The sequence below is a fragment of the Chiloscyllium plagiosum genome, chromosome 2 (assembly GCF_004010195.1).
Source record: "Chiloscyllium plagiosum isolate BGI_BamShark_2017 chromosome 2, ASM401019v2, whole genome shotgun sequence".
NCBI classification, from domain to species: domain Eukaryota; kingdom Metazoa; phylum Chordata; class Chondrichthyes; order Orectolobiformes; family Hemiscylliidae; genus Chiloscyllium; species Chiloscyllium plagiosum.
In genome coordinates, this window is record NC_057711.1 from 137376501 (window position 1) to 137392694 (window position 16194).

The window sequence follows — 16194 nt, forward strand, 5'->3', positions numbered from 1 at the left end:
ATTTAGGCACAAAGGAACTCATTCAATCTTTCTGCAGTGAATTGCTGAACATGAACCACATATTCAGGATGCAACATCTAACCTCAACGTTGTGTGAAAGGTGTCTATTCATTGACCTTTGCTGCAAAATGCGTGTCTCTACGTTATATACCTGTCTGTGTAGATCAGGAGAAGATCAAGGTTGGCAGTGATAACATCTCATCCTTCCCACACCCCCAGTGCTTTCCCTGCTAACCACTGGACTGAAGAACTCACCAACGCTGAACCCTAAAGCTCACTTAACGAAGTATAACTAGTTCTGTGAAAGGGAGGGCACTACTGGTCTCCGTTCAACAGAGAAAGTGTAAAGAATACAGTAATCCGCAGACGAAACATGATGACACAATAACTACACCAGAGCCAACATTAAATCGGTAGTAAATGCTTTTTCACTAGTGTACAAATCTGTTACTACGCGAGGTGTGAAAATATGTTGAACAGCCTCAGCATTCCTACACTGAAATTCAATGGGAAAAACATTGCTGAAAGTGACGCATCAATTTCTGAGCTCAGCTAAGGAAGGTAGGTATCCACAAAAATCAGGATCTGGCACTTATTTTTAAAGCAAACACAAATAAAAACAGAAGAAATATATATAATCACCCCCATAAAAGCCGAAAGAACTGCAGATGCTGTAAATGAGAAACAATAACAGAAATTGCTGAAAAAGCTCAGCAAGTCTGACAGCATTTGTGGACAGAAATCAGAGTTAATGTTTCAGGTCAAATCCCTCAGAGCAAGGTCACTTTGAAGGAAGGGTCATTTCACCGGAAACATTAACCCTGATTTCTCTCCACAGCTGCTGCCAGACCTGCTGAGCTTTTCCAGCAATTTCTGTTTTTGTATATACTGTAATCACACCTAGTAGTATTGAATTAGGAACCAATTATACATTATGATTGGCTTTTAATTTCATTAACTACAATGAAACTGAACATTGGAGATTAGATAAAGTGGGTGTACAACCTGACACCATCAGTTTTGCACCCCCAAGCCGGAGACAAAATTTGACAACAATAATGAATGTTTAAAATACTGTGCATATGAGACTTGGCTTTCAGTGCCCCATGTCCTATAATTAATACTTAAATGCATACATCTTTTTCATGGTTTTAGCTCAGCACTAGTAGACGACTAGTAGCAACAGTAGACGAGCAACCAGAATTTTAGTGGTGTGGTGAAGATTATTTGATAAGTTATTTTATATAACTTAGTCATAACAAGATGAATAACAGCTGTGGTTGAACACTCCACTCACCCAAGTTTAACTTTTCACATAATGGGGAAGTGAGATAAATAAGATAATGCAACTACTTCTTGAAGTGCTAAAACGAAGCTAAAGGGATGACTTTAGAGACTATCACACCCCTTAATGGCAAATGTAACTAAAATAGAGGTCATCAGTATCCTGAGACAGTTCAGCCAGGCAATACTGACCAATACTGCTGTATTCCAGTTTGCAAGTACTCTCCCAGACATCTATCCAACAAATATAAATCTAGTCATGAATCTCTCTTTGTTTCATTTTGCAACTTTTGAACAACTGTACTTCCAACTCAAAAAAAAAGTGCACATCACTTCATACAATCAGGATACAAGCAGGACAGTGCATTCAGCTCAATGTCTGTTCCACCATTCAGTTAGGTGATGGCTAGCCTGTACTTGAATTCCATTTACCTGGCCTGGCTACCTATTCCTCAAGGCATCCTTATTTATAAAAATACTTTTTTTTAAAAAAGCCAGATATTAATGTGAGCAAAGAAACATTAAAATGCTTAACTAAAAACAGAAAATGCTCAAGAAAGCATCCGTGAATACAGAAAGAGATAACATTTGGACTCAGATATGACTTGACATAAGTTCTGAAGGACTAAAGAGTTCTGAAAAAACTATATTGGTCGTACAAGACAAAAGGCATATTGCAGGCAGTCTAAGAAGATGAAATTTTTTCATGCAAATAAACACTGACAAAAACTGTTAAAAATAGGTTTGCTGATGCCTGAAACAATGCATCAAAGACCTACCTATAGGAAAAGCATGACGTGACACACTTTTATTGGTGGCAATTCAGAGAAATTTTGTGCGTCTGATTCCTGGAATGAAGAAACTGTTGAATAAGGAAAGGTTGGGTTTATACCCAGCAGAGTTCAGAAGAGATTATATCATTGAGACACAAGCTTCTGAGTGGACTTGACAGGTTAATGCTGAAAGGATTTTTCTCCCCATGAATAATTCAAGAACTAAAGTGTACAGTTTCAGAACAAGTCTTCTCGCAATCAACATATAAATATATAAATCAAGAGCAAGAGCAGACCGTTTAGCTCCTTGAGCCTGCTCTGCCGTTCAATAAAATCATGGCTGATCGGATTGTAATCTCAAATCCACAATCCCGTTTATGCCAATACCATGCCACCCCTTTCTTGATAGGAATCTGTCCACCTCTGCCATAATAATATTTAAGGTCTCTGGTTCTCAGGAAGAATGAGCACCCTCAGAAAAGATTCTGCCTAATCTTTGTAAATGAATGACTGTTTTTAAACAGTGACACCCAGTTCTACATTCTCCCATAAGAGGAAACACTCTCTCCCCATCGACTCTGCTAAGCCATCTCATGGTTTTATGTTTCAACCAAATTAGTACTTACTCTTTTAAACTCCAATGGATAAGAATTTAGACAGTGCAAACTTTCCTCATGGGACAGCCCTACCCATTTCAGGTTGTGGTCTAGTAAACTTCTCCAAAGTCCCTCCTATTCATTTAAATCCTTCAAATCAATTATTGAGCACAGTAAAGGTGGCCTTCTACAGTACTCCAGGTGCAGTCTCACCAGTGCCCTGTATAACTGAAGCATAACCTTCCTCCTTTCATATTCAAGTCCCCTCATGATATTCTGTTGGCTTTCTTATTTAATCGCTGTACCTATAGATTAACTTTTTATAGTTTATGTACAAGAACAACCAAATCCATGTGTATTTCACAGCTTTGCAATCTCTTGCTGTTTGAATAAAATGCTTCTTTTTTATTCTTCCTGCCAAAAGGGACAATTTAGCATATCCATATTGTATAATCTATTTGCATATTTTTGTCCACTTATTTAACCTATCAACATCTTTTCGTCACCTTGTGCCACATCTTCACAACATAACATTCCCATCCACTTCTGCATCATCAACAGGTTTGACAATCATACATTCTGTCCCTTCATCTAAGTTATTTATATCAATTGTAAAGAGTTGAAGCTCAGCAGCGAGCCCCGTGGCACACCAATTGTTACAACTTGCTAACCCAAAAATGAACCATTTATTCCGACCCTCTGCTTTCTATTAGCCAGCCAATCTTCTATTCACAGCGATACGTTACGCCCTACACCAGGAGCTTCCACTTTCCACAATAATCTCCAATGTCGGGCCTTATCAAATACCTTCTGGAAATCTAAAAACTCTATGTCCATTGGTTTCCCTTTATATACTGTACGGTTTACCTCCTCAAAGAACTCCAGTAGATTCAAGAGGGCATTGGGATGATTAGTTAAATGAAAATAATGTGCTTGGATGTGCAATAAAAAGGAGATCGGCACGAGGTAATGATGCTTATTTAATGAATGGTCCAAATGCATCCTTCAGTGATTTTGAGATTGGTCAAACATTATTTCCTTTTCATCAAATAACATTGACTCTGCTGAGTACCTTGAACTTATTGAAATACCCTGCTATAACTTCTTTAATTATAACTTCTAACTTTTTCCCTCCAATAGATATTTACTGAGATGAACATTTGGTTGAATTGCTTCTCTCACCTTTACAATTCTCGACCACAGTGCAGGGGAGGCTGGATTATTGCATATATTCAAGACTGAGCTAGATCGATGTGTTTGACCTACACATGTTATGGGGACAGGCAGGAAAATTAAAGTTGGGTCAGGGTAAGAGGCAGAGTCTTTTCAGACATGATCTTTTAAATGGTGCAGCATCCTATTTCTTATGTTCGTAATTACCACTGAAATTTGTCGATGACATAAAGATGGTAGGAATGTAAGTTATGACAGGTTAAGTGAGTGGACATAGAGCTGGTATTGAGATTTCTCAATGTTGGAAGCTTCCGAAATTCTAATAGCTGAATGAAAAGTAAGCTAGACATTGTGAATGAATCCTAAATCTTGCAGTGATGCTTTGGTCTTGAAGCAGATCAGAACGGATTTTGATTGAAAAGTCAAATAACAAACGTCATCCTTTTCTGCTTTGTCTGGGAAAGGTGACATGCCCATGTCATTAAATCCCATTTCTTCCCACAGATTATATTATTTGACATTCAATAATTTCTTATAATTGACAGTGAAATTAGACACTAATCTAGAAAGTACCATTAAAGAGTTTGTTGTTGGTCCTTCATTTGCCGTTATATTGTAGGCAGCGTGTTTGCACAAGTGGTGGTCACTATCTTGTACTTTGCCAAGGTGCCAGTTTCCATGTGCAAATTTGGAAAGACTATTTATCTGCAGCAACTGTCACAGTCAAAAACAACCTTTTCTTTTGCCAATGTAGAGCCATAAGCACATGGAATAGCTATGATGCATAGCCAGACTCTGATCCTTCCAACTCCAGGCCATCAAATCTGATTCTGGCATCAATGCCATTTGGGATAAGCTAGCTCAGCACAGAGTGAGAATCAATCCTCTAGCTCACCCATCTGTATGGCTGAGCTTACTCAGTGGAGAGCTCTGCTGTGCCAAATAGGAGCCTGCAGAGGTTGGTATGATTTTGCACCTCATAAAACATTTATGTACATATCTGTCAAAGTCTCATTTATTGGAAAATGAACAGAGTTATCAAATCATCATTTTATTGTGGGAAATAAAAGCTTGTGTATGCTTCACATTATAGCCAGTTCAAAATGAACACTAATTAATATATAACCTAAAATAATCAAGTGATAAACAGCAAAATAAATAATCCATAACTTTTAAAACCTTTTCTCGGGCAGCACGCTGGCTCAGTGGCTAGCACTGCCACCTCACAGCGCCAGGGACCAGGGTTCGACTCCAGCCTTGGGCGACTGTCTGTGTGGAGTTTTTACATTCTCTGTGTCTGTGTGGGTTTACTCTGGGTGCTTTGGTTTCCTCCCATAGTCCAAAGAAGTGCAGGTTATGTGAACTGGCCGCACTAAATTGTACATAGTGTTCAGGGATGTGTAGGTTTGGAGTAAATGTTGACTAATGGGGAATGGGTGAGGGTGGAATACTCTTTGGAGGATCAGTGTGGACTTGCAGGGCCGAAGGGCCTGTTTCCACACTGTAGGCATTCTATGATTTTTAAAGGAAGTATAAATACTTCTATATGCATTGTAGAAGTACAAACTGCAGAATTAGCTATTCTTTATCCAAATTGCTCTCTTTGAACAAAACAACATTTCAAGTTTGTTTCTTTAAGCAACCTTTGCATCATCTAACTGTTCATACTGAGTATCACAATACTCATCAGCCTCCGTCCACGCTCTATAATATTATATCCTGCTTTCTTATACTGCTGGCAGACTTATTTTCTGCTTGAACATTACACTAGACCTCCCCCCATCATGACCTCCTCCATTCTACCCCATATCAGCAATGCCAGTTCCCAATAAGTTGACCTTCAGGTTGCAGTTGGTAACTGAACACTCATCCTTTGAGAGGTGGCAGCACAAACATGCTTAAAACCAGCAGTGGGTGCTTTAAAAAAAACATTTTAATACAAGAAAGAAACTAGGATTGGCAGCTCAAAAGGCAGGACCAGCTCAAAGACGGCAATGTTCTGAAGTTTGAATTAAAACATTCTGATCCAAATTCTCTCAGGGAAGTATAGTCACTATTATCCTAGTTGTCACTATTATCCTAGTTGTCACAGACGTCAGGCAAGAGCACATAAACCATCCCATTGAGTTCTTTATGATTCCACCTAAATACCTCACAAAATCACTGCAAACAATTGACAGGCATTAAATCAATACTGTAGGGTACAACATAGGTATAACGCTTGATTTTAAAAAAGTATTAGATTCTTATAATGATAATGGAGAAAAAAAAGAGGCAAGAGTGAATCCACTGAGCTTCTAGCAGAAGTGGAAAAGTACATATAGTGTTAACATTGCCATATTTTAGAAAACAACAATGGAAATTAGAAGCTGAAAAGGATTAGCAGCAAGGAGAAAGTGAGGACTGCAGATGCTGGAGAATCGGAGTTGAAAAGTGTGGCGCTGGGAAAGCACAGCAGGTCAGGCAGCATCCGAGGAGCAGGAGAATCGATGTTTCGGGCATAAGCCCTTCATCAGGAAAGGCTTATACCTGAAAGGTCGATCCTCCTGTTCCTCGGATGCTGCCTGACCTGCTGTGCTTTCCCAGCGCCACACTTTTCAACTCCCATAGGTTATGCAGGTCACTGCAAAGAGAAAAGCCCAGTTTACTTTAGGCATATCTGATGGCGGAAACCTAGCGATATGGTTCCACGCAAAGGTATTTAATCCCATTTCATAACACAATAGATACGAAGTATGATGTTTAATATGGAGTGCCTTATTAACTGGTCCAGATTTGAATATCATCTTTCAGCACAATTACAATTAGCACAAAATACATCATTGTAATTTTAATCATCTTGATGTGTTCTTTTTCTGAGGACATGCTTCAAATGAATTAACGTCATTCAAGAACTGGATTGTAAGTAAATATGAAAATCCCACTGTGTATGAGACAAAGACCTTATAAGCCTCAGGCTCGATTTGTTTCTCCCAACATGAGTTAATGGCAATATACAGCCTTTGCTACTTGAATACCATTGGCATAAGCTAATGCACAAACATAATGCACATCTCAAATAATTGCTAGTTTTGTCTGAGTCATGCAGAACATGGCTTTACAAAATATTGAATAAGTTCCAGATGTGATTAACTGATCTGAAACTAAGAAAGTAATAACGAGAATCACATTTTCTTTCCCAACCACCGTCTGTACTCGAGGAAGGAATAGCGTTTTGATAACATATTTATTGAAGTGGTGCATTTTCACAAACTATCGCTGCATCATACCAGTCGCCCTCAATAAAAAAAGTCAACTTCTTAAGGGTTAAAACAAAACTGCGGAGGTGAATATCAGAGAAATGTTTCTGTCCTGTAGCTAATGATGTCAGTGCATTGACGAGGTTGTAGATTCGTTAACCAGCTGATGTGTTTTTCTCAAGATTAGAGTGGTGCTGGAAAAGCACAGCAGGTCAGGCAGCATCCGAGGAGCAGGAAAATTGACGTTTTGGGCAAAAGCCCTTCATCAGTGTTTTTCTGCAGACATTTCGTCACCTCACTAAGTGACATTGTCAATGCGCCTCCCGTGAAGTGTTGGCAGTCTGTCCTGCCTGGTATTTGTTTGTCTGTTTTCTGATACTTCTGGCTCTGTATCTGAGTGGTTTGTGTATCAGGTCCAGTTTATTGATTGAGTTCTGGTTGGAGTGCACTGACAATTGCAATATTTAAGAGGTATTTGGATGGGTATATGAATAGGAAGGGTTTGGAGGGATATGGGCCGGGTGCTGGTAGGTGGGACTAGATTGGGTTGGGATATCTGGTCGGCATGGATGGATTGGACCGAAGGGTTTGTTTCCATGCTGTACATCTCTATGACTCTATGACATGTTACAGGATGGTGAAAGGGTGCCAACAGAGCTCACAGTTCCTCATTACACAAATTCTGAGTGATTTGGTTTGATTTATTACTGTCAAATGTACCAAGGTGCAGTGAAACATGTTGTCTTATATGCTTTACAGGCAGATCATACTACACAAGTGCATCAGGGTAACAAAACAGATACAGATGGACTGGGACACAGACAGAGAAGAACTGAAAAGCCGTCCGTGTGGGAGGGAAGGATTGGGGCCAAAAGTACATACTGAATAACCAGGCAAAAAAATGACTGACTCCATCATCAGAAAAATATCAAAGACAATTTAGAAATAGTAATGACAGCTAAGGTGAAACCAGGAAACTGCTGCAGGAAGCAGAACTATTGGAAGGTTCCAGGGAAAAGTAAATTTAAAAAGTAAGGAACAAATAAATCATTTTAGATCAACAGGCAGAAGGGGATACTTGCAGTTTAGAAGAAATAAAAAAGGAGGAAAATTCAGAGAAGCATTACCACGGTCATAACAACAGATATAACGGTGTAAAAGAGAAATATAAAGAGTGACAAAATACAAGAATGCACAACAGATAAATGGAAAAGACAAAAAGATACCAAATAGTCAAGTTTTTTCCTTTGAAAATGGACAACTAAAAATTCTTTACATATGTGACAGCACAATAAAAGCTTTGGTAAGAGGAGGAAAGAAAACGAGGTAGAATGTGTTTTCTTTCCATTAAAAGAGAGATATTTCGAACATTACAAATGGATCTTTGGTTCAGAACACACAACTGATAATAAACCAAAAAACATTGTATGGATAGGCAGAAATATCAAACCTTTCCAAAAGGTGTATCGACACTTTTCTCAGTCTTTTCCTCCAAAATGTCCAGGTCACCAAGTCCTGATCCACCAATAATTCCGACCTGTAATCCAATGAAAACAGAAAATTAAAATATAAATATACAGTTCTAATTATACAGGCACTGTTAGTTGACAAGCATGTTGTCCTCATTAATCAACAATGGAGCCCCCCAGAGGTGCGTACTCAACCGCCTCCTGTACTCACTGTATACCCATGACTGCGTTGCCAAATACCAGACTAATGCCATTTACAAATTCGCTGATGACACCATCATAGTCAGTCAAATCTCAGGTGGCGACAAAACAGACTACAGACATGAGGTGGAAGACCTGGAAAGATCGTGCACTGAGAACAACCTAGCTCTCAATGCCAGCAAAACCAAGGAAATCATTATTGACTTTCGGCGAGATGTTACTCATGCCCCCCTACACATTAACAGCACAGAGGTGGAACAAGTGGAGAGTGTCAAGCTCCTGGGAGTGGTCATCCCCAACAAGCTTTTTTTGGAGTCTTCATGTGGATGCACTGATTACAAAGGCCCAACAACGTCTCTTCTTCCTCAGGCAGCTGAGGAAATTTGGCATGACGGCGAATACCCTTGACAACTTTTATAGGTGTGCCATCGAGAGCATTCTGTCTGAATGTATCACTACCTGATATGGCAACTGTACCATTCAAGATCGGAGACAGTTACAGAGAGTGGTGAACTTGGCCCGGACAATCACAAAGGCCAACCGCCCATCGATAGAATCCACACCTGTCCCGCTGTCAAGGAAAGGCCGCCAGCATTCTCAAAGATCCATCCCACCTGGCAATGTTTTTCTACAACCTCTACCATCAGGGAGAAGGTACAGAAGCCTGAACACATGCAGCAGTCGGTTTCAAAACAGTTTCTACCCTACTGGTGGCTCAGTGGTTAGCAATGTTGCCTTACAGTGCCAGAGACCCGGGTTCAATTCCCACCTCGGCCGACTGTCTGTGTGGAGTTTGCACATTCCGGCTGCTCCGGAGGAAACCCACGCAGACACTGGGAGAATGTGCAAAAAAAAATGTGCAAGTCAGGCGAATTGGCCATACTGAATTGCCCATAGTGTTAGGTACATTAGTCAGGGGTAAGTGTAGGGTAGGGGAATGGGTCTGGGTGGGTTACTCTTCAGAGGGTTGGTATGGACTTGTTGGGCCGAAGGGCTTATTTCCATACTGTAGGTAACCTAATCTAATCTAATTACTGAATGGACTCAAACTCTTAACATTCGCCTGTCCCTGTGTTTTTGTTTTTGCCGCTGTTTACCTATTATTTACTATCTTTGCTACTTAACTCTGATCTGCCTGCATTGCTTGCAAGACAAATTTTCACTGTGCCTCAGTATACGTGGCAACAAATTCAATTCAAATTCAAATTCAAAATACATATTTATCAAAATTTCAAGTAAGAGCATAATTTCAGGCCACAGACATTTTAAATAAAATCAATATATATGCACCAATGTTGGGCACAAGATCACAAAAAGCTAACCATTCCAAAAGCAGCTTTTCTGAAAAAAACTTCACTATAAAGACAACATAAAGAAACTGACCGACAGTCTGTAATGGATTTTGTCTGGGGTACAGTATTTTACTTGATGCGGCAATGCATTTGCTACCCCTCATAACATAAGGAACTAATTGCGGTGTTAAATAATCTAACAAGTTATTTTTACACTATTATCCACTTACTTTCTACGCACAAGCTGTACAGGGGATGGTAATCCCTTCTCCAATGATGTGGTGCACAATTGCAGCATTGCAACTTTAAAATCTTGCTGAGCTGCTCGACATTAACTGATCGTTGATTTGGTGGCACATAGCATTTACTCTACTGGACCTTTTGAGCATTGATTGTGGGGTGATGACGTGCTATGAATCACTTCTCACTTACACCACATGCCCTGAAATGCTTTGCTAGGGAATTGTTTGTCAGGCACTATCCATTCTGGATAGCTTAAAATAGCCGTTTATCCAATCAGTGACGGTCTGCTCATTATATTGCTAAGTCAGCAAACAGGGGTAAAATTAGAAAAGTAATCCATCACAAGAATATAAATTTCTCAAAGCACTGTGAATTGGGGGGAGATGGCAGTGTTTTGGCAATGTCACTGGACTAGAACTTCAGGCGTCATGGGTTCACCAGTGGAATTTTAATTCAATAAAAGTCTGGAATTAAAAGCGGTCAATGACCACACAATTATTGTCGATGGTCAGTAAATTCTATCTTGTTCAGTCATGTCCTTAGAGAGAAAAATCTGTGATCCTTACTCGGTCTGTGACTCCAAACCGACAGCAATGTGGTTGACTCATGACTGCTCTCTGGGTGATTAGATTAGATTAGATTAGATTCCCTACATTGTGGAAACAGGCCCTTCGGCCCAACAAGTCCACACCGACCCTCCGAAGAGCAACCTATCCAGACCCATTTCCCTCTGACTAATGCACCTAACACTATGGGACAATTTAGCATGGTCAATTGACCTGACCTGCACATCTTTGGACTGTGGGAGGAAACCGGAGCACCCGGAGGAAACCCATGCAGACAGGGGGAGAACGCGCAAACTCCACACAGACAGTCACCTGAGGCTGGAATCAAAGGGGATGGGCAATAAATACTGGTCCAGCGAATGATGCTCTCATTGCGTGAACGAATAAAGGAAAACTATAGATCCGCCCAAGGTGTGGGTGGAACATCAAATGGATGTCAAGGTTCGCTCCATTGGTGGCATTGATGTGCATCACATGCAACAAATCGTTTGCTAACCCGATTCATCGTAGGCTCAGTTCTTCGCCGCCTTGTGTATTAAACATTGTTCCCTCAAAGATGCACGGCCGCTGGGAAGCCCTGTGCATGTCCATTGTCACATCACAGCAGGAATTCTACTTCCAGAAGCCATTGATGTGCATAGCCCTTGATTGGTAATGTAGTAGGAAGAAAGCTTAAAGGGAACGTTGACATTCAATGCCCGTATGTCGAATTGAATTAGCTTTATTGTCATGTACTCAAATAAGTACAGGCAAAAGTTTACAGCTGCTACATTACGGTGCCTTATACCTAGGCAAAGATACTTAAGATCTTTCTGTTGTAACATAGAGATGACGCCTCAGCAGATTGCTTATGGTTGTTAGTAAGTGTTTCTCAAGGGAAAACAAATCCTGTGATTTACCAAATTCATCTCTGAATAGTCAACATGAACAATCTTCCTGAGGTACGACTTTAATACTGTTAGACCATCCTTGGATAACGATCTCTGGCAACACCTCTCGTTGCTTACCTTCAGTAATTATCAATGGGAACTGTTACACTGGCACTGGCCATAGTTGAATGGATCTACCGTGAGTACACCGTAATCAAGATCATCAACATGTTGACCAAGAGGATTATCTTAGCCTGTGTGTGGAGTGTGTAATTTATTCAGCTTGTTAGACATAATCACCAGGGTACCTGGATTATATATCTCACTTCTGCACCATATTCCTTCAGAACACGGGTGGTCTGTTCCTCCACAGAAGATGTAATTTGAATCCCATGAATTGCAACTATGCTTGCTGGTAGTCTTACCACTTAGACCATTGGTATCGACCAGTTTGAAGAGTTTAGGAAGGCCAGGTGAACTAGTATTTTTGCATTGTACTGTGAATCAGAAGCACAGACCTGGTGATCCACTATCTGCTGTGAGACAGTCTCTTCTAAGCTGTATCATATCAGCTCTTTCTGAAGGACGTCCTTCAGATGTATAATGGTAACATGTCTATTGTCATCCTTTTGTTTCCAGGACATATGATGCCAAGAGTTGAAAAAGCTTCTGATCACCTTATACTATTGTGGGCAGCACTATGGCTCAGTGGTTAGCACTGCTGCCTCACAGCACCAGGGCCCCAGGTTGGATTCCAGCCTCGGGTGACTGTCTGTGTGGAGTTTGCACATTCTGTGTCTGTGTGGGTTTCCTTCGGGTTCTCCGGTTTCCTCCCACAGTCCAAAGATGTGCAGGTCAGGTGAATTGGCCATGCTAAATTGCCCATAGTGTAAGATGCATTCGTCAGAGGGAAATGGGTCTGGGTAGGTTATTCTTCGGAGGGTCAGTGTAGACTTGTTGGGCCGAAGGGCCTGTTTCCACACTGTAGGGAATCTAATCTATCTGGTGAGTGAAGTTAACAATATGCAAAGCTTCATCTTCTTTGCCTTTTGCTGAGTCTGACCCTCATTGATGTGGTTATGTTTGTGCACGTGCTGTGCTGTTGAATTGCTTTGTTAGTTCTGAGGTCTGGCCTGGCCTTCAGAATCAGACTCTCCTGTACCTACATGCAGAGTGTGCCTATGTGTCGCATGCTCTACAAATATCAACGAAAACTGGACAACAATTTGGGGAGGTATGGGAAACTGCATGTGTTACAGATTTGGTTGGTTTGGTGTACGTTAGTGTCCATAGCAACAGTGTTAGCTGCACCTAAAGCACATAATTGTTCTTGCCTTACCACAACAGCTTCATACAGGGTGTCCATCTTGAAGTGTTATGTTGATGCTCAAAAGATGCTTCTTAGAATCCCCACAGGATGGAAGCAGGCCATTCATCCCATCAAGTCCACACCGACCCTCCAAGAACATCCCACCCAGACCCACCCCATCCCTGAATTTCGCATGGCTAACCCACCTTGCCTACACATCCCTGGACACTACGGGTAATTTCCCTTAGCCAATCCACCTAACCTGCACATCTTTAGATTGTGGGAGGAAACCGGAGCATCCAGAGGATACCCACACAGACATGGGGAGAATGTGCAAACTCCACACAGACAGACAGTTGCCAGAGGCTGGAATCAAACCCAGGCCCCGACGTTATAAGGCAGCATTGCTAACCACTGAGTCACTGCGCCATTTCTTAGAGGCATAAATTGGGGCAAGGGTGATGACTGACTCACATGAGCCTCTCTGACAGTTCCGCTTTGGCAAGTTCATAGTTTTGTTGCAGCATCTTGTGATAAACTGATCAGCAGATCCTCGAGGGTGCTGTCTGTATGACATGAGTTGGAGTTGGTTCATCCCGAATTAATTCTCACTTTCAGCTGGTCTCCCAGAACCTTGCACACCGTTTCTGTACATTTTATTTCTGATCATCCACAGAAAGACTTAATTGTGCAAAGCCCTTCCTTGCCAATGAGTAAGAAAGATTTTCGGAGCTCTCTTCCCGCTATTATCCGTACATCAGGATGTGAAATTGAGCTGCACATACGTTGTTTGAATATTTGCAATTCAACACAGTTGTCACTTGATGCTGCCCAAATCACAATGAAATTTCTGCTATCCATTGTTTAATTTTAAAATATTGGACTGTACCTCTAAGTCAGTGTAACTTTTTAAGACAAAACCTCTTCAGATACTTTTTATCAACTTGTTCGGAGATGGGACTTGAACCCAAGCCTCCTGGCTCAGAGACAAAACAAATTGCTGGAAAAGCTCAGCAGGTCTGACAGTGTCTTTAAAGAGAAAAGAAGAGTTGCTGCTTCAGGTTGAGTGACTCTTCCTCAGAACTGGTTCAGAGGTAGGGACACTACCAGTGCACCATCGAACCCTGGACTCTGTCAATGAAAATTGAAAAGTGCTGTTTCAGTGGTCTCTTTAAGACTGCTCCTCCCTTTATAACAGACTGTACAGGTGTTACGATGACACTGTTATTTTGTGTCAACAGTCAGGGACAAAGTGTACTTGCTTCCAGTTCTGTACAGCACTATGACAAACAACAATGATCAGTTTATCTCTTTTCTTGAGGTTAGCTGAGGAAAGAATGCCATTCAGGGTGGGAGAGTAATTTCTTTGGATAATGAAATGGAAATCTTTTATTTTCACCAGAGCAGGATCATCATTTCAGCCAAAGATTGGAGAATACAATACCCTCCCTCAATACTCTCCATGAAAAAGTGCCAACCTAAAATATGCACTCAAAATACGGATTTAATCTCAAACCTTAATGATACAAAGCCCAAATAAATCAAGTCAAACCACACAAGGACTGCGAGTTTTAATCTTTGGGTCCTTTTTCAACACCTTTGGGTTTGCAGAAGAAAATGAAACTAACATTTCACTCAAGCTGCCCCTCAAAGGGCTTTACAGTCTCTGACGTACTTTTTGAAGTGTTGCAATGCGAGAGTCACGTCAGCCAATTTTGCGACTAGCAAACAGCCAAAAAATAACAAGGCAACAACGACCAGATCATCAGCTCGAGTGTTTTGATGGAAACACAAATACAAAGTGGGAGTTCAGATCCCTGCTCTTCTTCAAGAGAGTGCTTACAAGTGTGTTCCTTCAACCACTCAAACTGAAGTATTCTCATTGATGCACTCCAACCCCAGGGCTGGAAGGTCTTGGAGTTAGGGGTGGGGGATGGGGGGTAGGGGCTATGAGGTTACTAATATTAAGAGAAATGGTACAGGGTACTGAGCTCATCGCTCATCAGTTAGAAGTTTACCAGCAGCAGGAGGGATGGCTGATAGGTCATCCTCCATGGAAGTGGCTGATGATGCTAAAAACTAGTTCATAGCTCCTCAATTGGGTTGTCTTTAATTCTTCAGGAGGTAGGCAAGGCCACTGACCCCTTGGGTTAAATACTGGCCACAGGGCCTAATGCAGGAAGTGTAAGGTAGAATCATGTAGAGAAAGCAAACTAAAGAAAGATTGATTTGTTTGCCCAGTCTTTTACTGAGGCATCAGTGTCCTGAAGCTTGCAGAATAAAAAGGAAAAATCAGACTGGAACATCCAATTTCTGTATTTAATACTCCGGGCTCCAGAGGTTTCGAGGAGATTCCACAATTTACGAGATTCCAAGAGTAGGCCATTCAGCCCCTCAATACAGTTCCACCATTCAGTGCAATCACGGCTGATCTGAGGCCTAACTCCATATACCTGCCTTTGGCCCATGTCCCTTAATACCTTTGCTTATTAAAACTTTACCTATCTCAGATTTAAAAGTAACAACAGATCCTGCATCTACTGCCATATCCAAATCACACCCTTTGTGTGTACAAGTATTTCCTAAAGTCTCTCCTGAACAATCTGTCCCTAATTCTCAGATTATGCCCCTAGTTCTAGAATCTTCAACCAGTGAAATTAGTTTATCTTGTTAGTATCTTGAAGACTGTTATCAGACCACCCCATGACCTTCTAAAGGGTACTGTTCCTCTCACTGTTATTCCCAACACCAAGTCCGGCCATCAACACAGAGCTGATACAGCAAATTCCGATAACTGGCAACATTACGTTTTGTATTTTTAACTTAATGGCCACAAACTCAAAGCTGATTTTACTGAAGGTGCCTTTTTCAGACAGACAATTAGTCTGTGAACATTTGAATATTGCTAATCTGAAATTAGAAGTCAAAGATTCCCATCTTGCACCCATGAAACAAGACTTGAACAAATTAACCCATTTTATGCAACATGAGGAGTGTGTGCTGATTGGTTGGGTCATCATTGCCTGAGAGTTGCAACAAGAACAGTTAACTGTCAATCTTAATGCTCAGACCAGGAGGGTAGAATCTGATTGGTCAGGGTATCACATGGGGAATCATCAGAGATTGGCATTCTCTGTGACACCTTTGTTTTTAAAAATGAAAAAAGATGCAACCTGTGCA

General features: G+C 41.0%; 1 protein-coding gene across 4 annotated transcripts in view; it reads right to left on the bottom strand.

Moving 5' to 3' along the window:
- LOC122564254 (methylthioadenosine phosphorylase) overlaps nt 1-16194 on the bottom strand; it is a 198486-nt gene that overhangs the window by 148706 nt on the left and 33586 nt on the right. For all 4 annotated transcript variants that reach the window (XM_043718939.1, XM_043718941.1, XM_043718953.1 and 1 more), the window contains exon 2: nt 8516-8602. In XM_043718939.1, the coding sequence (XP_043574874.1) occupies nt 8516-8602 (87 nt within the window). The remainder of the gene's footprint in view (nt 1-8515; nt 8603-16194) is intronic.